The 22,076-nt window shown below is 35.1% G+C and overlaps 1 protein-coding gene across 3 annotated transcripts in view; it reads left to right on the top strand.

The window, feature by feature from the left end:
* The window catches only part of Syn2 (Syntrophin-like 2), a 1,212,019-nt gene that overhangs the window by 163,864 nt on the left and 1,026,079 nt on the right, over positions 1-22,076 (top strand). The window contains exon 1 of one of the 3 annotated variants that reach the window (XM_081755485.1): positions 17,127-17,255. The exons of the other annotated variants lie outside the window; for them this stretch is intronic. Within the exon in view, the coding sequence (XP_081611611.1) occupies positions 17,241-17,255 (15 nt within the window). The 5' untranslated portion in view covers positions 17,127-17,240. Of the gene's footprint in view, positions 1-17,126; positions 17,256-22,076 lie in introns of those variants that run through there. 3 annotated transcript variants of the gene reach the window in all.

Below are 22,076 nucleotides of genomic sequence, written 5' to 3'. Positions count from 1 at the left end.
AAATATTCTTGTGTTATTAATTAGGGATTAAATTACACAAACTCATGCTATGTGCAAACATAAAATATGACTATTTGTCATTTTAAACATATTACATATTTTCTACTGATGCAATCGTTTTCGCAAATTGAAGTGAAACACACTGTATATTTTGTTTTTACTTTCTTATAATTTCTTTCTTTTTCTTTTTCGTTTTCTCTTTTGTTGCTTTCAGTTTCCGAACACGGTGGAAACTGGTAATATAACTTCAGAAAATATTCTTGTTAGCTTTAATGTGTAAATTAATAATAATAATAATGCGTCTAATAAATAAAAGAACTACGATGGTTTTGCTGAAAAAAGTATTCTCGCGAAACAAAGATGGAAGTTAAAACACCTCGACCTGATGTTTTTTCATAAAGTTTTACTAGAGATATTAAAACGACTGTGAAAAATGAAAGTAACGTTGAAACAAATAATGTAAAAAAAATTCAGATTTAAAAAAATGCTGAAACTGTAAAATAAAATGAATGTTTCACAGACATTGATTTTTCCTTGGTATGTATAAGATTAAATAAGATCTCTTTGTGACTTTCTCATGATATCAATCGCTCTGTAGACATTAAACAAGTATTCTACCTGACTTTATTTCGTCGCTGAGGTATGGATATTTTTTCTATCTTTTGCTGTTTTCTACATTGACATGTTTCGAACAAGCTATTGCACTTGTAGAAAGTCTTATGTAGTTCTCAGCCAGGGAACATAAAAAGTATTGTCGGTTGTCTAACGTTGCAGGATGTGAGAAATGCAAGTGTGAATGTACTTTTGCTTGTGTGTATACATCGTATGTTGTTAGTATATCTCTAGCATGGTAACCGCAGACCATTGAGATAATAATATTAATAACTGTATTTTTCGTCAGTGATTAACGAAGCTTTTCATTTGCTAAGACCATGGCCTAGCAAACGTATCACAGGCGTCTCAAAATCCTGTATATCAGATAGATACCTTTATACTGTAATCTCAAGCGTGCAGATTTCCTTCAAGGATACCATAAATACTAAGTAACTAATGTTTTATATTTCTTGTAATATTCCAAGATACAGTTTCTTTTAGTATACAGTTATGAATTTTCTGAGATTTATATGACTAAAAGTGCTGGCATCTGTTGTTGATTTTTTCACTATGGTCCTCTTCGTCTCCGATAGTATTTAGTTCCTCGTACCCACTGATCAATAATTTACGCCACTTTCTATTATCCATCGCAAGGGTCGTGTTTGCTTAATAAAAAAAGAAATCGTTGATGTAAAAGTACCGTAGTTGTTTGGCAACCATATGTGAACAATACTAATTGTATATATTAAAATCAGTCATAGTCATAGCAGGTAGTTGATTTAACGATTAACATTTTAACAGTTTTCTCCAAACTGCTGTAGAGTTGAAATAGCATGATACTTGTGTCAACATTTAACACAACTCGGTTAACTCAAGAGTCATTATGTTGGATTGACACAGCCATTTTTACTGTGTATTCGGCGCAGTTATAAGAACAGCCTTAAACTTATTGTATTATGAAACAGAAAGCAAGCACATATCTTATAAACATGAACAGTTCGACTCAAACGATCAAAAAGAAGCGAGTATGTTTATATACATAACTGTTCGTTGTTGTCAGAATATGTAACTGACAGATTGCTGTTTGTTAGAGATCAGGTCTTTTTTTTTTCAGTCTCAGATCATATACCGAGATTCAAAATATCAAAATACTACTGTATATACTGTATATTAGACATAGCATTTTAATATATATGTATATATAGTAAAACTTTGTACTTTTGCTGGTCGATTCCAAATTTTGTCTAGATGTGCCAATTGTTCAAATTTTCAAAAAAACAAAAACAAAAAAAGAAGCCGCTGTTATTTTCTTATTCAGCGTTTTAGGGGTTGTTTTGAGCCTACGAGATTAAGAATGTCGCTAGGAGTTGCTAAGGTTAGGCAACCAGTAGAAAAGAGTGTTATAGCGGGTTGTCGAAAATCACAGGCGTTTTTCTTTAGTGTAAGTGTTGCAATGAAGCGTATTAACGGTAATAGATAGTATTATAAGAAAATATATATATATATATATCCATTTGACATCAACTATTAAGTTTGTCACTAACTCACTCCAACATCTATATATTAAAATGCTACGTTATATATTTGTCTATAGCAGTTCATTTCCTTTGTGAGTCCTCTCAATCTTCACTTGTGTCTGTAAGAAAACAGGTATAGATATAGTAAGGAAGTAGTGGAAAGGAGATCAATGCTCATGCACGGTGATGGCACTGAGGAGAATGATGCACGGTGTAAACAGCGCATGTTCTTCTAGTATTATTTAAAATCTTAACAGTGTGTAATAAATTTTGTTTTCACATGCAATCAGCGTGTGTGAACAATGTTGAAAAACTAAAATCTGGTCTGTGACTGGCATGGTAGGTCTTTTCTTTTTTTTTTTCTTTTTTTTTCCTGCTGGTCCAATATTCTACCATTGATCTGAGGTTTTTGTATTATTTATATCACGAACTTAAGTGAACAGAGGCAATCCAGCATTCTGGAAATAGTTTTAGGTAAGGATTTTTCTGCTTGAAACGTGCCATACCTACAAATTTTAATATGTTTTGTTTTAGCACATCGTTTCGTGCCCCAAAGAGCCCTTCATTTGACAAGATTGTTTAACACTAGATGATATCGTGCATTGTGTTCTCTGCAACGACTTAGTCGCTGGAGTTAATAAACTCTCTTCTTTGTATGGTCTGAAGACTTGACGATCATCAAGATTGATGATTTCAGATTTCCCTTGGAGGAGAGGACTTTCAATACACAGGGGTAAAAATAGTATCGCGAAAATGCTGGTCGACAAATTTGTCATATTCTCAAGATTGACACTGAGTATTTTACGTTGTGCATAATTTAATATGGCGCGCCCTAAACACGATAGTGTTAAAACGCATATTCTTCTTTGACCCTATAGGGCTTAATAGATTTAATTTCGAGAAGTTCGTCATAATCTCAAGAGCGACTCTAAGAATGATATTGTGTGTAATTCAATATGGCAGACGGCTAAGCATCGTATTGTTAAAACGTATATTCTCACGTTATATCTTAATGATGTGGTGAATTTGATGTCTAAAAATTTGTCAGCCTATATTCGGGTAACATTTTGATGGGGTAATGAAACATGGTGAAATTGGTCTCCGTGGCGTCCTGATAGTGGGAAAGAAAAGAATTTTGCAATTTAGTGCTGTCTATTGGAGCCAACTTTACTTTAAACAGATGAATTTTACGTCAGTTACAACCAGATATGAAGTACACATTGTATACGCACTCTGAACTGCTGCCTGCAGTAGTATAATGGTACAGATCGCAGACAACGTCAGATCGGAGCTCTATCCAGTTACAAACTAAAATGTGTTAAAAATTATTAATTCCAGATTCGTTTGTAGTTCACAACATTAGCTTGCTTGGGTTGTGTTTTCATTTACTATCACAGTGTAGAGTGAAGAGTAAATATTCTCAAATTGTTACATGCTAAAGCAACTGGCAGCACAAATTCTCATACAAAATTAGACTTTGTCTATACAGAGGTATATTTGTTAGAGAATATTTGATTTGTAGTATTACACGATGTTGAGAAGAATGACCAAAGACCCTAGTACAGACAGCGGATAAATCTTTGAGATTGCGTTCAATATCAAGCGAATGACACGGATACTTTGGTAGAATAATTTCTGTGCTTGATGAGAAAACAACTTGTCCAGCGACATATGAAGGACCTATTACCAAACTGCTGTTATTTGATTCTCAGACCAAGATCATTACTATGTTTCAATCTATTTCAGACTCTGTAATTTATGTTTTTGAGCCATTAACGAAGGATCTAAGTTCTGATCATTTATATTTACTAAGGATATGTGTATTCAGCAAGGGACGCAAAATTTAGATCCTAGATTTCTGCAATACTTGAAAACTGCACAGTCAGATGCCTTAAACCATGCACGATGGTTAACTAAAGCTAACCGACTACTCCGATTGTATATTTCAGACGAATCTCCATCAGAGGAGGCGAAACGTTTGGTACGATTCGTACTAAACTTCTATGCTCCTGTATGGTTGTATATTCCATCCGTGCTGTGAAGATAGTGCAAAGAATTATTACTTCATGGTATACTGTATCAAAAACTTCCTCCTGAGGACCAGATCATAATTCGCTTCGTCCTCTTAAATAACTCCTATTTCAGCCGTCCTGAAAACCTGTTGATCGCTGGTGTTGCTGATGAACAGAAAAGCATAACATTTTCAGGTTAGCAAATTCTTCAGGAAGAAAGAAAATTCCCAGGAGTGTGCAAGTCAGCTACTTTGATGAAAAGCAGCTAAAAATCAACCTCAATGTTACTGCCTACATGGAACTAATAGACTGGGAGAGTACTCCCATGATTCCTCCTTGATGACATAAGCGATAATATTCTGGTGCGTAATGAAGAAATTATTCTACCAAAGTATCCGTGTCATTCGGTCGATGTTGAACGCAATGTCAAAGATGTATCCGCTGTTTGTACTAGGGTGTTTGGTCATTCTTCTCGACATCGTGTAATACTACAAACCACACATGCTTGAACAGAAATACCTTCTGTACAGACGAATTTTGTATGAGAGTTTGTGTTGCCAATTGCTTTAGCATGTAAGAATTTGAAAATATTTACTCCTCACACTACACTGTGATAGTAATTGAAAACACAACAAAAGCAAGCTAACGTTGTGATCTATAGTACAAACGAATCTAGAATGAATTACTTTAAAAAAATTTTATTTTGTAACTGGATAGGGCTCCGATCTGACATTGTCTGCAATCTGTACCACTACATTACTGCAGGTAGCAGTGCAGAATACGTATACAATATGTACTCCATATCTGGCTGTAACAGACATAAAATCCATCTGTTCGAAGTAAAGTTGCCCCTCCTAGACAGTACTTAAATGCAAAACGCTTTTATTTCCCACTATCGGGACGCCACAGAAACCAATTTCACCATGTTTTGTTACCTGACCAGAATGTTACCCGAATTCAACCTACCCTAGTGAGCATATGGCCGATGGTAAGCACAACATTAACAAGACGAAAAATCGATCAGTGAAACATTCTGCCTGAACTATTAAGTGAGCAGGTTCGATGAGAGAATTTCAAATGTATTAATGGCTGTTCCAAAATTATATGTATTGTTAGTAGTAAACAAATTATATAAAGTAATTCCGTTAATTCAGTTCACCAAATGTATTATTGACGCTATTTTTAACAAAGTTTATTTCTTTCATCAGAACTCTTTTTTCTGTCTTATTGGTATTAGTAGAGACTGAAATATAAATCAGGCCTTTGGTGGTTATATATTTGTTTCTCTCTTCGTACTCACATAGGAATTAGGACCTCGAAACATCCAAAGATGAGAGGATAATCATCTCCCTCTCTCCCTCACCGCCTGCATCGATTCGAAGAAACATTTTCGTGTAACAAAAGGAATCCGACTGGAATGTAATTAAATTACTGTTTTGCACAGCCCGAAGGTTAGAGTTTTGACACATTGAAGTAGAAGTTAAACATGAGTCTTTAGAGTTTATATAAACAAAGTTTGTTCAACACCCATTATTCTTTTATAAATATTCTACCTAGGTGGAAACATAATACATGTTGCTAAAAAAATTTCTAGCAAGTACAATAATCTGTTTCTTCATAGAGATTTTCAATTAAATAAAATACATATTATGAACAAAATATTTCTGTTTTACGTTTTCCGGTCATGCCGTGTACGCTAAAAGAGATGATAATGATGAAAGTAAATGAAGTGGTGGAATGAAGAAAATGGAAGGAAACTGGAGAACCCGAAGAAAATCTCCACCACAAAGCCCACTTTGCGCGAGGTGGATCGTTTCAGGGACCCCACGCACCAGAAGTAAACTTTCTACCATTAAGCTGCGCTGCCCCTATTGTCTTATCAACAGAATAATTATGTAATAATAATTCGAAGATTTTTCAGAAACAAGCGCTCTTAGTTCGATTTTTATCTTGCTTCAACGCAATTCAGTCAGTGCCTGCTAATGTAAGTCGTATTCATTTTGATATTTGTCGCTCTAAATAATTCCCAAACTGAGAGAAAAAAGTAGTCTTGCTTGATCTACTGATCACTAATTTTGATGGTTGGGTAATTGTTAAAATGGGCTTAGCCATCTCAGCTTTCCTTGTAGAGGCCTACCCCGTTGATCTAGTGGCTTGCACGCTCATCTTCTGTTCACTGGTCCCAGATTCGACTCGTGGTGTGAGAGCCTTAAAAATTGAACGTATTCTGGTGGTTCGGGTTTCAATTTAAACCGTAGGTTCTCGTTTAATATAAACTCGGTTCTGAAAAATACGCTGATCTCCAAGTAAATAGTCTATCAGCTTTCTTGTAGAATCAGTTCAGGCAGGGAAGAACATCCCTAGAGGGAGAGTCTCCTGAATGTGCAGTCTGCACGAGTCATTGGTTCCCTTAGTGCACACGATATCTCAGCGTGATCTGAGATTGAGAGAGCTGGGATTGCAGCCCCCCCCCCTCCTCTGGTTTGCAGGGCTTTTGCCGTATCATGATCTATGCTTGATTTTGGTCATACCGCAGGGTATTCTACCTGAGGATGTCTTTACGCCTCCTGATTCCATTAGGAGAAGTTAGATTACTTAATGCCCCGACAGAGTCTACCGTAGATGGTTTTAACCATTGATAAACTAGTCGAAAGACGTGTCCACTGCATATTTGGTGGATCTTGATTATCTGTATGATTAGTGTTACCCATGAGACGAAAGTCGAGTCGAGAAGTAAAATTTAAATTCAAGACAAGACAAGAAATTTCTCGAGTCTTCTGGGCAATATTAATTAGTTCCTTTAAGTCATTTAAGTCTTAGATCTCAAACACTGTTTTGGAGTTACTCTTACTATAACAAGTAACAGTGTCACGTGTGCACAACTTGAAGGAGTCCTGTTTTTAGGGTGTAATATTTTCTCATTATTATTAAAACCGAAGTGGTAGTTTATTTATGCCATTTTCGGTTCTAGTAGAGAGATGAAAGTGAAGATGGAATATATTCTTTTGACGCTTAATAATTGCAGAAGACCGCTTCTTGCTATCTGGTGCCGTTTTCGTTCTGTAACGGTCAACGTTAAAACCGAAGATGGTTGATTCCTGTTACTTCCGGTTTTAGTACAGAGATTGGAGTAAAAAGAATATATTCTTGGGACGCTTAACTGATTACAGGAAATCGCTTCTTACTAGCTATTATGGTTTTTATTTTATGGCAAGCAGTGTGAAGACCGAGAGTGGTTGATTTCTGTCACTTGCGGTTTTAATGTAAACACTAGCTGAACCTGCACTGTCTACTCAGCGCATCGTTGTTATGATCATGAATCTCCTTCCCACTGTGTATGTCTCCTTACTTACACAAACAAAGAATTGGAGACTCACAAAGAAAGTGAATTGCAATGTATAGATGTTCGAGTGAGTTTGTAGCAAATTTGTAGAAGTAACACGATATGAAGTGCAAATATTTAGTCGGAGTACGCCTCATTGCGTCTCTTGAGGCCTTTGAAGCTGCTAGCATGCAATATGTTTTTCCATTCAGATCCAAGCAAATCTCCTGCAATGTCCGTCAACCCGTCATAAATAACTTCTCTACTGGTTGCCTAACTACTTCACACACCGTAGTTTCGGCCTGCAACAATGTTAATCTTATGGGCTCAAAACGGCCCCTAAAATCTTGAATAGAATAATAACAACACGATTTTTCAAAATTTGAATTAAAACTAGACAATCTACACAAAATCTGGAATCGATCAGCGAAAACGGCATGTTTCTAGCACTTGTAGTTTTCGAGATCTCACTGTCGAAAGGATTGGGGACATATAAACCTACCATTTTAATATATGAAGGGTAAGGGGAAAAAGCAAGGAATGTCCATGTATGTATGTATTTTTCGGGTGCTTTGCCCTATCTGTTGGTGACTCTTGGTTCTATTTGACTGTATATGCCATGCATGCGTAGATGTAGAAATGTCCATATAAAATGGACAAAAGATTTAACTAACCCTATTCTTCTTACGCGGTTTGCAATATTAAAACGCCATTTTCTCAAAAATGCAGTTTTGTGACATTCCTTCTTTTTTCCCCTTACCCTTCATATAGACTAGCTGAACCTGCGCTCTCTACACAGCGCATCATTCGCATATGAGCATAAATCTCCTCATTCCTCAGAACATCTGTACATGTCCCTTTACAGACACAAGTGAAAGACGTATTGATTAAAAAAAGCCAAGAGGTATCATAAAGGGAAGACTATTTTTCGATTATTTTTTCTCAATATCTCGCACCGTTTGCAAGATGTGAGCCTACTTCGGGTTGGAGTTTCTAATTCATGTATGACCAGTGTTTTCTTTCTTCTTGCATGCAGTATGTAATAAGACAATACATTACATACACAGTTAATTATAATGTCGGTTGGGGCCGCGGTGGCTCAGTGGTAGAGCGTTCACCTCTGGGCTTGGGGTCCCGGGTTCAATCCCAGCCCCCGCCAAGTGAACTTTGTGGTGGACAAACACCGTGTGCGTGGGTTTTCTCGGGGTTCTCCCGTTTCCTCCCACTTTCTTCATTCCACCATTTCATTCATCACTCATCATCACCGTCTCCTTTAGCCTAACCGGCATAACCGTGGGACGTAAAACTTAAAGATTTCATTTCATTTTATATAATGTCGGTTATATATGGTGTTCATTGGGCAAAACACTGAAAAAATGAAGTTCCATCTTAGACTGGAGAAATGGTTATCCTTCCTTTCCCATTATTATTTGGCCATGAAACAAACGCCTGAGACATATACAACCCCTATATACAACAATGTGGTGTTGGAATGTATAACGCGTAGAATGTGATGCTTTTTTTGAAAAATTTCAACTTTTCTAATGTACCCGTAAAAATGTAATAAAGAAATAGTGGCCGTTTTTTTTTTAATATTCAATTAAAACTGGACAATTTACATGAACTTTGCAATCGATAAGTGAAAACGTGATATTTGTAGAGTCTGTAGTTTCCGAGGTATCATTGTCGAAAGGATTGACCACAAACATACAAACGTCCACAACATATAGTTTAAAAGAACTCGGAAGATGGCAGCACAATTCATGTGCATTGATTTTAGAGAAGGCTTATTAAAATATAAAGGCTTTGAACAATAATTTTAAAACATAAACTATATGAAAATGATGTATTTAATTAATTTATTTATAAAGTACACATACTCAAAATGTTATGTTTGTCTCTGTTAAACATGAAATCACACATAACCGTGAATGAAAGATTTGAAAGCCAAAGTTAAAGGTTTTAGCTCAGTCGCTTTTAATTGCTATTGTAGCATTTTAATAGATTAGACTAGTTGTACCTGCACTCTCTACACAGCGCATCATTCACATATGAGCATGAATCTTCTCATTCCTTGCATCTGTACATGCCCCTTTACAGACACAAGTGAAAGACGTCTTGATAAAAATCGGCAAGAGATACCTTAAAGGGGAGAATTTTCCGATTTTTTTTTTTTAAATCTCGCATCCTTTGCAAGGTTTGAGCCTACTTCCGGTTGGAGTTTTTAATTCATGTATGATCAGTGTTTTCTTCTTGCATGCAGTATGTAATAAGCAAATACATTACCCACACAATTAATTATAATGTCAGTGATATATGGTATTCATTGGGCAAAACACTCCAAACAATAAAGATTCAACTTAGACTGGGAGAATGGTTATCCTTTGTTTTCATTATAATTTGGCCATTAAACAAACGCCTGAGGAATATACAACCCCTATATACAATTATGTGGTGTTGGAATGTATAATGCGTAGGATATGATGCTTTTTCCTTTTTATTTTTTTAAATTCCAACACTTCTAGTGTACCCGTAAAAATGTAATAAAGAAATAATGGCCATGTTTTTTAAATATTCAATTAGAACTGGACAATGTACGCAGAATTTGTAATAGATCAGTGAAAACGTGATCTTTTTAGAGCCTGTTGTTTCCGAGATCTCATTGTCGAAAGGATTGGTCACAAAGATATAAATGTTTACAAAGGTATAGTTTAAAAGAATTCCAAAGATTGCAGCACAATTCAGTTGCATTTATTTTGGAAAAGGCTTACTAAAATACAAAGGCTTTAAACTATAGTATTAAAACATATGTATTTAAATAAATTATTTAAAGTACACATATTTAAAATATTGTCTCTGTTAAACGTGAGATCACAAATAACCACAAATCAAAGTTTTGAAATCCAAAGTTAGAGGTTGGAGTTGAGGCATTTTTATAGCTTTCGTAACATTTTAATAGGTTAGATTGGGGATGGAATGTATTCTTGGGACCCTTATTAGATTCAAGAAAGCTGCTTCTCGCTTCTGTTGGTGTTTTAGCTCTATAACGATAAATGTTAAAATCGGAAGTGGTTGATGTGTGCCATTTCGGAGATGGAATATACTCTTGAGACATTTAATTGATTTCAGAAAGCCATTTCTCGCTATCTGGTATCATCTTCACTCTATAACGATCAACATTAAAATCGGAAATAGTTGATTTCTGCCACTTCTCTTTTTAGAAGACATATTAAAGATGAATTATATTTTTAAGACGCTTAAATTGATTGCAGAAAACCGTTCTTGCTATCTATTAGGTTTTTAGTTTACGGTTTAAAACTGGAGGAGGTTGATTTATGCCATTTTCGGTTTGAATAGAAGGGTAAGAGGGAAGATGTTACATATTTTTAGAATATTATATCGATTCTAAGAACCCACTTCCCGCTATCTGTTATCGTTTTTGTTCTATGTAGATCAATACTGAAACCGTAAGTTGTAGTAAATTTCAGTCACTTCCGGTTTTAGTACGAGAATTGGAGGATGAAAACATAATGAACTTTTGGAACGATTAAGCGATTACAGACAACCACATCGCTCTACCTATTGCCGTTTCTGCTGTACAACGTTCGACGTTAAAATCGAAAATGGTTAATTTTTTTTTATCACTTCCGGTTTGTGTATCGACTTCAAGAACTAAGTCTGTTCCTAATTTTTGACACTCTTGGTGATGGTTTATCTAGTAGTTTTCGAGATTTTGCGCTTCCGGACGAACGAGCAGGCGGGCGGATGGACATTGGAAATATATAAAGGAGTTTTGGTAAACCAAACTTTTTTAGAACTATAAATTGATAAAGTGATTGTGCGAACGAAATTAACTTTTGTCAACGTTTAAAAATACGCAAGTCACTGCGCAATATCTTCCAATAATAAATATGGTTTAAATTTTGTTAATTATCACACCTTTCCTGAACTTCTCGTGTCGTGATAGTATTATGTTAATTTTTAGTAATAGATGAAATTAATAAAACAATCAAGGCATAAAGAACCAATGATTATGCCACTAGTAAAAAGTGCCAATCATCATCATCATAGGTATTCTGCCTTTATTGGCAAGTCACTTGCCGTAGCTGAGAAGCTTCCATGATCTACGGTCCTCCGCTTAGTCTTCGCGTATGATCTTTCTGTTTTAATATCATCCAATAATTGTAGTCTCTTTCGCCCCCTCCCTCTCTTTCCCGCCACCATACCCTCTAGGGCGTCCCTCATGATACAATCTCTTCTTAGGCAGTGTCCCAACCAGTTTCTCTTTCTCTTCCTAATAATATCTAAAAGTGTTATTTTCTCCCCCACCATTTCTAACACTCTCATTCGTTTTCCGCTCGACCCAACTAACTCTTTCCATTCTTCTCCAACCCACATTTCGAAGGCTTCTAGTGGATTTTCGTCACCTTTACGTAATGTCCACGTTTAGTAATAGATGAAATTAATAAAACAATCAGTGCATAAAGAACCAATGATTATGCCACTAGTAAAAAGTGCCAAAGCGTGGATAAATTTATAAGTCTACTTTCTAATATAATTTGGGGATGTTGAATGAAATAGAACCATTTGCCAACTTGTCCGTCCATGGGGTCACGAAAAAATTACTTTAGAGCATGGAACTTCGAAGTATGACTTATGTCAGTGGTAAAGGTGGCCAATCTTCGATATTTCTAATTGCACTTTTATACTAATTTGACTACTTGAATCCAATAAAACTATTTTAAAACTTATCTATCTACGAGGTCAGGAGAAAAATTACCCCAAAGTTGGAACATTTGAAATACAGCTTTTGCTAACAGTGAAAGTGCACACTCTTCGATATATTTTTAATTGCACTTCTTGAAGTAATTTGAGGATGTTGAATCTATTGAAACTATTTTTAATCTTATCATGTGTGAGGTCAGGAAAGAAATGACCTCAAAATTGGAGTCTTGGGGGTACCGCTTGTGCCAATGATAAAAGTGTTCGAGATCCTATGTACGGATAAGTTCAGAAATAGTTCAGTTGGATTCAGCATCCTCAAATTGGTATGAAAATGTAATTATAAATGTATCGAAATGTGGGCATCTTGGGGACCTTGACCATTGGCATAAGCAGTACCTCAAAGAATCCAACTTTGAGATCACTTTTCTAAGAGTAATAGTACAAAAGTAATTCTTAAAGTATGAAAAGTGAAAAAAAGAAGAGAAAGAAAAGTATATCTTTTGTAGCACAGATTTCTGAGCATTGACTGAAGAATAGACCTGTGCGAGTAATGTTGGCAGCTACTTCAGTTGAGTAATAACAATAGTAATTAAATACTTTTTCTCTGGTGGAAGGGTCTTGATGTTTGATCGTATACATGCTTGAAGAGAACCTGGAGTACGTGTCTGCCTAATGAAAATGACTAGCCGCTAATAGCTTTTATCTTTTCATTATAATTAGTGTGTACTTCCTATTAGACGAAAATTGTATTGTATCACTGTTGGAAGAGGAGAAACAAAAATAGATAAAATTCGCTGCTTTACTTAATAGTGTATTTTTTTCGTACATAAATAAACTTTTCCAGCAGAATAAAAACTCAGTTATTACTAACAACAAAAAACATGCATTTTAGCATCATTATGATTTGTTTCTTTGTATTTTCTCGAGAACTGAGCTCCCGCGTTGATAGTATTTGGATAGTACGCACCTTGTCAGATTCCTCGGTGCAGCTCATGTGGTTCGGAACCCACGTTAAACTGTAGGTCCATGTCTCATATAGCCTCGGTGCTAAAAGAGAGGCTAATCTCAAATCAAAATTTCCTCTAAGACTACTCATGAAAATTTACTCTCAAGCGTGTCATTTTGTTCATATCGATGTGTTCTTTCGATTGATATATGTCTCACGTTGCAATAATACATACGCACTGTAATTAAACGTACTATAATAAAGAGTATAAAAGTTAAGAGTTTTCGCTGTATCTCATTGATATTGTATATTGTCGTCTTATAGTGTCATAACGAAAAGGTTGGTTCAGCCTCGGTTCCATCATGGTGTGGTTGTCATGCAGCATCAGTTTTTGGTATATAAAAAGTAATTGTTTCTCGATTTTCTCAGAAACTACACATGATGATTTATGTTTATCTGTGTAATTTTGTTCAGCTCAATGAGATCTCTGGATTGATAGAAACGTTTCATCTTTGAATGTATTTTCTTTTTCGTTATTCGCTAATGCGTAATATTGTAGAATTTTAAACAATGCAAGTTAACTGAATTTGTTGCATCGCATGAATCTGGCGGGTGCGGTCTGTAGATGTGTCACCTGTTTCGTGGCTCTGCAAATATTCGTTTTTAAGGAGTTTGGTTTAGTAAAACTCCTTTATATAGTTACCATATCTATCCGTGTGTCCGTCCGTCTGAGAGACAGATCATAATCAATTTTGAGCGGGGTGTAGAGGCTCAGAAGTTAGGAATCGATTTTGATAATTGAGGTGATCCATCCAGTTGATCCGAAAATATGTAGGTTATTATTAGAGCAACCCAAAAGCATAAAAAGCATAATAGCAATTTAGACATATGGTTAATACCTTGAACATGATTGTGGTAATTTAAGGGTCCAGACGAAACTAATTTTAAAAGCATAATAAAGCATAATTTGAGAAAATAAAGCATAAAATTATACTATACTAATATTAAAAAAAAAACAATATTACAAAGCAAAATCATTGAGAACATAACAATGCAACAATGAAAAGCTGATTTTTATTTCTGTAAACTTTTTGGTGTAATCCTTTGATGTGGAGAAAAAGAAGGAAATGAAGAAAACTTTCCGCCAACAATGAATAGTACACAAGAACTCCACACTATATTGTTATGTGTACCTCTTAAACTTGAATCACTTTCTGTATTTTTGTGTGATATCTTTTACTTTCCCTTTCTATATATATGCACCTCTAAGGCGCACACAAGTTAAACAAAAACTGATTCGAGTAAAGCATATCTCTTTACAATGCATTAAGTAGAAATTTCATTAAATATGAAAGAAACTAGTTGCATAAAATATTATTAAATAGATCATGATATTTAAAATACACCCTCCATTCCGAAAGAAACCGAACTTTTGAAAACAAATAGTACCACTAGTGCCATCTGTTGTAATATTCTACCGGTAGATGGCGTAGTCCCTCATTGACAACTGGTATAAATGTCATGACATTTGGATGCACGACAACAAAGTTATTGCGTTTCAACTGTAAGTGTGTTGTGTACATCGGTCGGAAAATGAGTTTCAAACAACGAGCTGCAATTGGGTTTTGTGTTAAACAGGGTAAAACTTTTAGTGAAACGCACCAAATGCTACAAAATGCATATGGTGATGAGTGTCTATCCCGTACGCAAGTTTACGAGTGGTTCAGGCGATTCAAATCGGGTAGAGAAACGCTGGATGATGACGAAAGATCAGGCCGTCCCAGAACCGGATTATCGGAAGAAAACATCGAAAAAGTGCGTGAATTCATCAAACACAACAAAAAATCGTCACAGACAGTCACTGGAGAGTTTTAATGAATCGTTTGCTGGCAAGAATTCGTCGTATTCGGCCCGAATATCGCGAAATCGGCAGTTGGACTCTTTTGGACGATACTGCCCCATCACATCGTTCGCGACTTGTAACTGAATTTTTGGTCAAAAATCACATTATTCGGTTGCATCATCCGCCCTATTCACCAGATCTCGCTCCGTGCGATTTCTATCTGTTCCCGAAACTGCATTTGGCGATGAAAGGAAAGTGGCACGCATCGATTGATGCCATTGAGAAGGCGACGACCGCCGTCCTAAAGACCATTCCAATAAAGGACATGGAGAAGTCGTTTGACAACTTGTTGGAGCGTGCAAATATGTGTATCGATGCAGAAGGGGAATACATTGATTAATAAAAATGATTTGTTCCAAAATGTACATTGCTTTTTTGTTTTTTTAAAAAGTTCGGTTTCTTTTGGAATGGAGGGTGTATTTAATGTATAGTAAATATTTTACATTATACACGATTAACATAAAACAGTGACTGAAATTAACAATAAAGCATAATTTGGGAAAAAAAATAAAGCATAATTACACAAAAAATAAAGCATAATGTGGGTTGCTCTAGTTATTATGGATGAATTGCCCCTATGTGGTATGCATCACAACTGTATGTAGACGGCATGTTGGTTGCATACCACTCAGTTACTTTCATGATAATGTTTATGTCGCTATCATGAACACAGTATATAGTATTTTTGGCAATTCCACTTCTGATTTTTCTCAGGTGTTAGCTTTCACATGTAACTGGTAGGAGTATAACTGCTAAGTATGTGTGATGCATTACACACACCTTATCATTGAATAATAACACTAGTCATTGACATTCAATACAGTATTAATGGAGTTTCACTATTTTTCAGTTCGTCTGAGTAGCTGAATGGCTAGTGAGCGTGCCTTTCATATACATTGTTCCGGGTTTAGTTCATGATGAAGACATTTTTCGATGTTAACCCAGGATTGTGCATTAAACTCCAATATAAACACTCAGAAATAATGTTGGTGTGAGTCCACTGACCACATATCAGCTAATCAAATTTGTGCCTACTCACCTCTGTTATGTGGGGTCACTAGCTCGATCTCAACTCGCGCCAAGTGAAATTTGCGGTTTTGGGTGTGTGTGTTTTTTTTCGGGGTTCTCCAGATTCATCCCATTTTCTTTATCCCGCCATTTCGTTCATAATCATCATCATCGTCTCCCTTAGGTTCGGAACATAAGCATGAGACTTAAAACTACAAATTTTGTTTTATTTCATTTTTCAGATTTGCACTATCTGGCTGGCCATTGGTTTTTATAAGTTATAGTTTTAAGGATTTTTTTAAAAAATATATCTGTTCATAGTTACTTAATTTCGTAAGTTTAGCGTGTTACGCCCATGTTTCTGTATTTAAAATTCAAATTAGATACCATAATCTTAACTACGTAATTGAAGAGCTCCCTCGTGGTTATGTGCTAGCGTTTTTGATGCTGGAGATCCAGGTTCGATTCCCAATGGGAGTTCATGTATTTTGGATACCACGTTTTATATAGCCTCGGTTCAAACCAAGCTATCTAATTGAAGCCTAAGGAACATACCTCCTGTAACATGATATCATAAATGCTTGTGCAGTAAGATCATTGACTATACAAATAAATATGTTATAGTACACTAGTAACCTAATTCTTAAGTATTAATATTAATGGTCATAAATGAACTGTCATGTTTGCGTGCCCTTCGACAACCTGTTTTGGCAATATTTCTCCCTTCTCTCAGCGAAGACGGGGTAGCTTACGTAGTTGGTACGGTGGCGATCAATGAGAAGTACAAATCAATGATGCTTTAATTTTCGAATTGAGTGAAACGAAGGCAAGAGGATGAAATGATTGGTTACCTGTCTTTGCGTTTTTACTTGCATTTTTCTTTATATTTTATGTGTGAAAATTTACTTTCTCTTTCTGTCTCTTACTCTCTCAGTTACTACTACTGTTACTACTACTGCTGTTTCTGATCACGCGCAGAACTGTAGATCGATACGCAAGTTTAGCAATGAAGGGTTCGAGATATCGAAAGTGACAGCACGAGATATCGACTTACACCGGCTGCTTTACGTACCTTCGTGGGTTACATTCAGTGAGTGGTCTTTGGTGGCCATTAGACCTGTGGTGTATCCCTTCTCTCGCGAGATTCATAAAAATTGTCTGATTATACATATATTGAGAGTGCGCGCTACATTTGCCGCTGCATATATCCATCATGGTTCACTCTAGGGTAAGTAAGAATATAATAGTACAAACACTACCTTTGTTGTTATAGATTTTTTAAAAATATATATGTTTATATATTTTTAAGTAACACGTTAGTAGTTAGTAATGTTTCTGCCATATCTTAAAAGTTTGGTTTAGTTACCATGTTCAGCTACAAATTCCTCTACATTACTATGTTCAACAGTTGTTGCTATGGCGTAATGTTTTAAGCGAGAGCAACACGTGTTTGTATATTATGCGAATGCGTCACGTCTTAGGCCTCCTATATAGCAGTTTTTGTTTTGTTTATGAATTGACTTATTTATACGAAATGTTTATAACATACATTTTAAAAGAAAGTGTTTTAGCTACGCACTTCTGTTCGTGCAATATTTTACAATTAACGCAACGTAAGAGCTGCGATTTTCTCTCGAATATTAAGTGGGGTTTCATTAAATCTTCAGTACATAGTGTTTCTTATAGAAATAATCGAAAAGTAGAAAAGAAACTCTTTACGGCACTTTTTTTTAAAAGATGTAATTTGAACAACGTGAAAAGACAGTATTATGGAAGGGAAACGAGGGAGCCGAATACAGGACTGCACGTGACAATATTGTTGAGGGAAGACAAGAGAGATTATTAGAAGACTACACATGACAGACAGTATTATGAAAGGAAAACGAAGGAGACGGAAAAAGGACTACATGTGACAGACAGTATTGTGGTAGGAAAAGAGGGAGACGAGAAGACTACACGTAGAAGGTGTTACTAACAGATATCTCTCACGTCACGAAAAAATGGTCAATTGTGAATCGTAAGATACTGAACTTCCAAAATTTTCAACGGTTGACTTGAATATAATATAGCGAGTTGAAATATAATATATTTTTATTGCTACTAAACGACATACGTAAGCGGAAACTTTTACACAGTTACATTAAATACAGTTTTCCGTTACAATAAAATGCACTTTTCCTCAAATACATTAATACTATAAATATTTTTTTTACAAGGGACTAATAATAAATGTTGGAATCGTTTTAATTCAAAATTCTAATATATACTGATAATATATTGTATTGTATAGTTTCATCCCATTATGGGTGGCTTCTTGTTATTGTACTTAGCCTCTAATGTGAGTATTTAAATTATCGTTATATCTAGTATTACATGAACGAACGTTATGCGGTATCCAATACTATCTGACTTTTTTCGATGTGCATAAGACATCTATGGATAAAAATAGAGGAAGTGTCAGGATTTGCCTCTCCTCAAGAAGTAGTCTACGTGATGCAGTACATTAGGCAATTATTTTATTTCTCTTAAAGCTTTCTTTTGCAACTTAAAAATAGTTTGAAGAGCAGATGAATTATTTATCCATATTACCTACTGTAAATGAGGATACAAAAGTAATAATAATATGCTGAAAGGAGCAGTGTTTCGATAACTGCTTGTAATTTTCTCAGTAATTAGGACAAGATAGATGTGGCAGTACTTACGATTATAATGATTACTATCATACCATGTGTAAAACATGTAGAAGAAGTGTTTACAAAATTAAACTAGAATGATTCCTTCCGAATAACTGAATACTTAGTACTTAAGTTTTATTTGCGAGTAGTTCTATTTCCGGTGGAATCCATTTAGTTCGGATTTCGTGTTAAATTAAAGCTTCTGCCTCATAATATCGGTATTGTAAAGAGACGTTAAAATTCCAAATGAGTAAAAATTATATCGAAAAAATTGATTCGGTTTTATTATCTTTTTTTATTAATGAACAATGATAATATTGGCATTACGCTATCAAAATACCAATCAAATTGAACTGAAATAATCTAAGGTTTGATGTAGTCGAATTATATAGCGCATGCTTCCGGAGTCTCGGATTCGATTCTCAATGAAATAGCATTGAACCTTCCACCTTAAACTATAAGATCTCCATGTCTCCATGTAGGTTAGACTACAATCCAACTAATCAAAACCTTAAGAAAAATAGCACCGCTAGAACGAAATTACATTGACATTGTTTACACAATTTGTTACCAATCGATTAACATTTTTGATTTCTGTTTATTAGAGTGGGGAAAATATGCAGTACCACTTTTCTTTCTTGTTTCTAAATTTGCTGTAGATTAATTATTGTTTATTTGTGCTATTTATGCAATATTGTACCATAAGCTATACTCGATAACTCGAAAAGTAGTATAAAAGGAATCCAATAGTTTTTTTTTTGGTTCAGTTACCTAGTTTTAGATACATACAATTCTTAGTGGTCTTTTGTATGGTATGAAAATGTCAAATATTGATTTTTTTATGAATTACAAGTATGCGATGGTTATATTCGAACTAATCAAGTTCACATATGCAACAGACTTCACATTGTTCAGCAATGCACAGGAGTAAATACTAAAAATAACTTACATATTTTGGTCATTTTATACTGAAACATTCAACTGCAGTATAAATATAATATCAACAAAATATTAACAGAAAGAATCAACTAAAATGTTAACAAAGTGTTCGCACACTGTGGATCGTAAAATTTCAGGAGTACATGGAGATGGGAGGTCGCAGTACAAAACCAGCACATGAGCAATTTTTGAATTATGGAACATAGAATAGATTTATATTATGTGTAGTGCAAATATGTATTCGGAAATTCAGTGAGGGAAGCAGAAAGTAACAGTATAATTTTCCATTTACCATGTACAGTACTTTATGTAAGCTTGTTTGTGATGAGCACTGTATGATACTAACTGATATGAACTGTTTTCATACCCGACCTACTCAACTCAGAAACTCTGTGGGAGTAATGATTAGAAAGACATTGAGAAGAGCACTAGTTTGGAAACATGCTTGTTTGATTTTGATTTTTCACAATATTCATAATGTAATTGTTTCTGTAAAGTGTGCTTGAGTTCTAACTCAGAATTCCAAGAATAATAGTTAAAACCAAGATCAGAAACAAAGAAAAAGAAAGAAAGAAAAGAAAGAAGTTGTGAAGATAGAAGACCAAAGTTTCACAAACCATCGCTTGATAGAAAGACAATAATATGAGAAGGACGAGGAGGTTAACTCTGTCAAGAAAGTAACAAGAAACGCAGAAGTTCACCTTCGCCATTCAGGCCTATCGTGTGCCAAGTCAGTTCTAACAGGATTAAAATTGCCTGTCTTCCTAAAATCCATTTCCATATTATTCTTCCATCTTTTTCTTGATCTATCCAAAGATTTCTAAGCTTCCCAATTACAACTTTATCATATCGCGTTCTATTACTTTTCATACGAATGACGTATCTCGTCCATATTAAACGTTTCAATTTTTGTTGATCCGTATGCTGTTTGGGGGCCTCGGTGGCTCAGAAGTAGCGCGTTCATCTCTGGTACAGGGGTTCCCCGGTTCGATGCCAGCTCGCGCCAAGTGAACTTTGTGGTGGGTTTCTTGGGGGTTCTTCCGTTTCCTCCTACAGTACTATCTTCATTTCACTATGTCATTCATTTCTCATCCTTTAGCCTAGCCGGCATAACCGTCGGACGTAAAACTCCAAAATTTCATTTCATTTTTTTTCCGTATGCTGTTTGGTACAACAAAATTTCATTCATATTTTTCTTCCTAAATTCTAGATAAACTTTGTTAACTCCTTAAAAAATACTGAATGCAGATACCCTTCCTTCTAGAGGATAAGTGCCAATCGTCAAATATTCCGAAAAGAATTTTTGAGGGCATTTTGAATATACGCGCAGAATTCCTTTAGTAGTTCTGTTTTTTTTAAAAAAAAAAACGTTGGAATTTTTACTTTTAAAATCTTTACTTCAAAAGATCGCAGTATGTTGTTAAGGAAACAAAATAAAGTTCTACAGTATTAGTAGCATTTAACGCAGTAGCGAATCTACAAGGTAAAACCTAGGGGGAGGGACAGCCAGAACCCAGACTATGATAGGTGTATCATAAGTTTACTACAAACTTCCAAAAATTATAAATCTATCTATTTTATCAACCTATAACTTTTTCTTTCAAATCTTGTTATATGTGATTTCACGTTTAACAGAGACAAACATTTTAAGTGTGTGTACTTTAAATAAACTATTTAAATAAATCTTTCTCATAAAGTTTATCTTTTTAAAATTATTGTTCAAAGCCTTTGTAATTTAGTAAACCTTCTCCAAAATCAATGCAAATGAATCGTGCTGCCATCTTTGAAGTTCTTTTAGACTATATGTTTGTGGCTAATCCTTTCGACAATAAGATCTCGGAAGCCACAGGCTCTAGAAAGATGACGTTTTCACTGATCGATTGCAAATTTTGCGTAGATTGTCCAGTTCTAATCGAATATTTAAAAAACATGGCCATTATTTCTTTATTACATTTTTACGGGTACACTGGAAGTGCTGAAATTAAAAAAAAATAAAGCATCATATCCTACGCATTATACATTCCAACACCACACAGTTGTATATTGGCGTTGTATGTGTCTCAGGCGTTTATTTCATGACCAAATTATAATGAAAAAGGAAGGATAACCATTTCTCCAGATAAATCTTTATTTTTTGAGTATTTAGCCCAATGAACACCATATATATATATATGACATAATTAATTGTATAGGTAATATATTTGCTTATTACTTACTGCATACAAGAAGAAAAAAACACTGGTCATGCATGAATTAGAAACTCCAACCGGATGTAGGCTCAAATTTTGCAGGCGATGAAAGATATTGAGAAAAAAATAATCGAAAAATCTCCCCTTTATGATACCCCTTGCCGATTTTTTTTTTTAAATCAAGACTTTTTTCACTTGGGTCTGTAAAGGGACATGTACGTATGTTGTGAGGGATGGGAAGGAGAT

This window comes from Thermobia domestica, chromosome 4 (assembly GCF_964235325.1).
Source record: "Thermobia domestica chromosome 4, izTheDome1.hap1.1, whole genome shotgun sequence".
NCBI classification, from domain to species: Eukaryota; Metazoa; Arthropoda; class Insecta; order Zygentoma; family Lepismatidae; genus Thermobia; species Thermobia domestica.
This window is presented reverse-complemented; position numbering and strand designations above follow the sequence as displayed.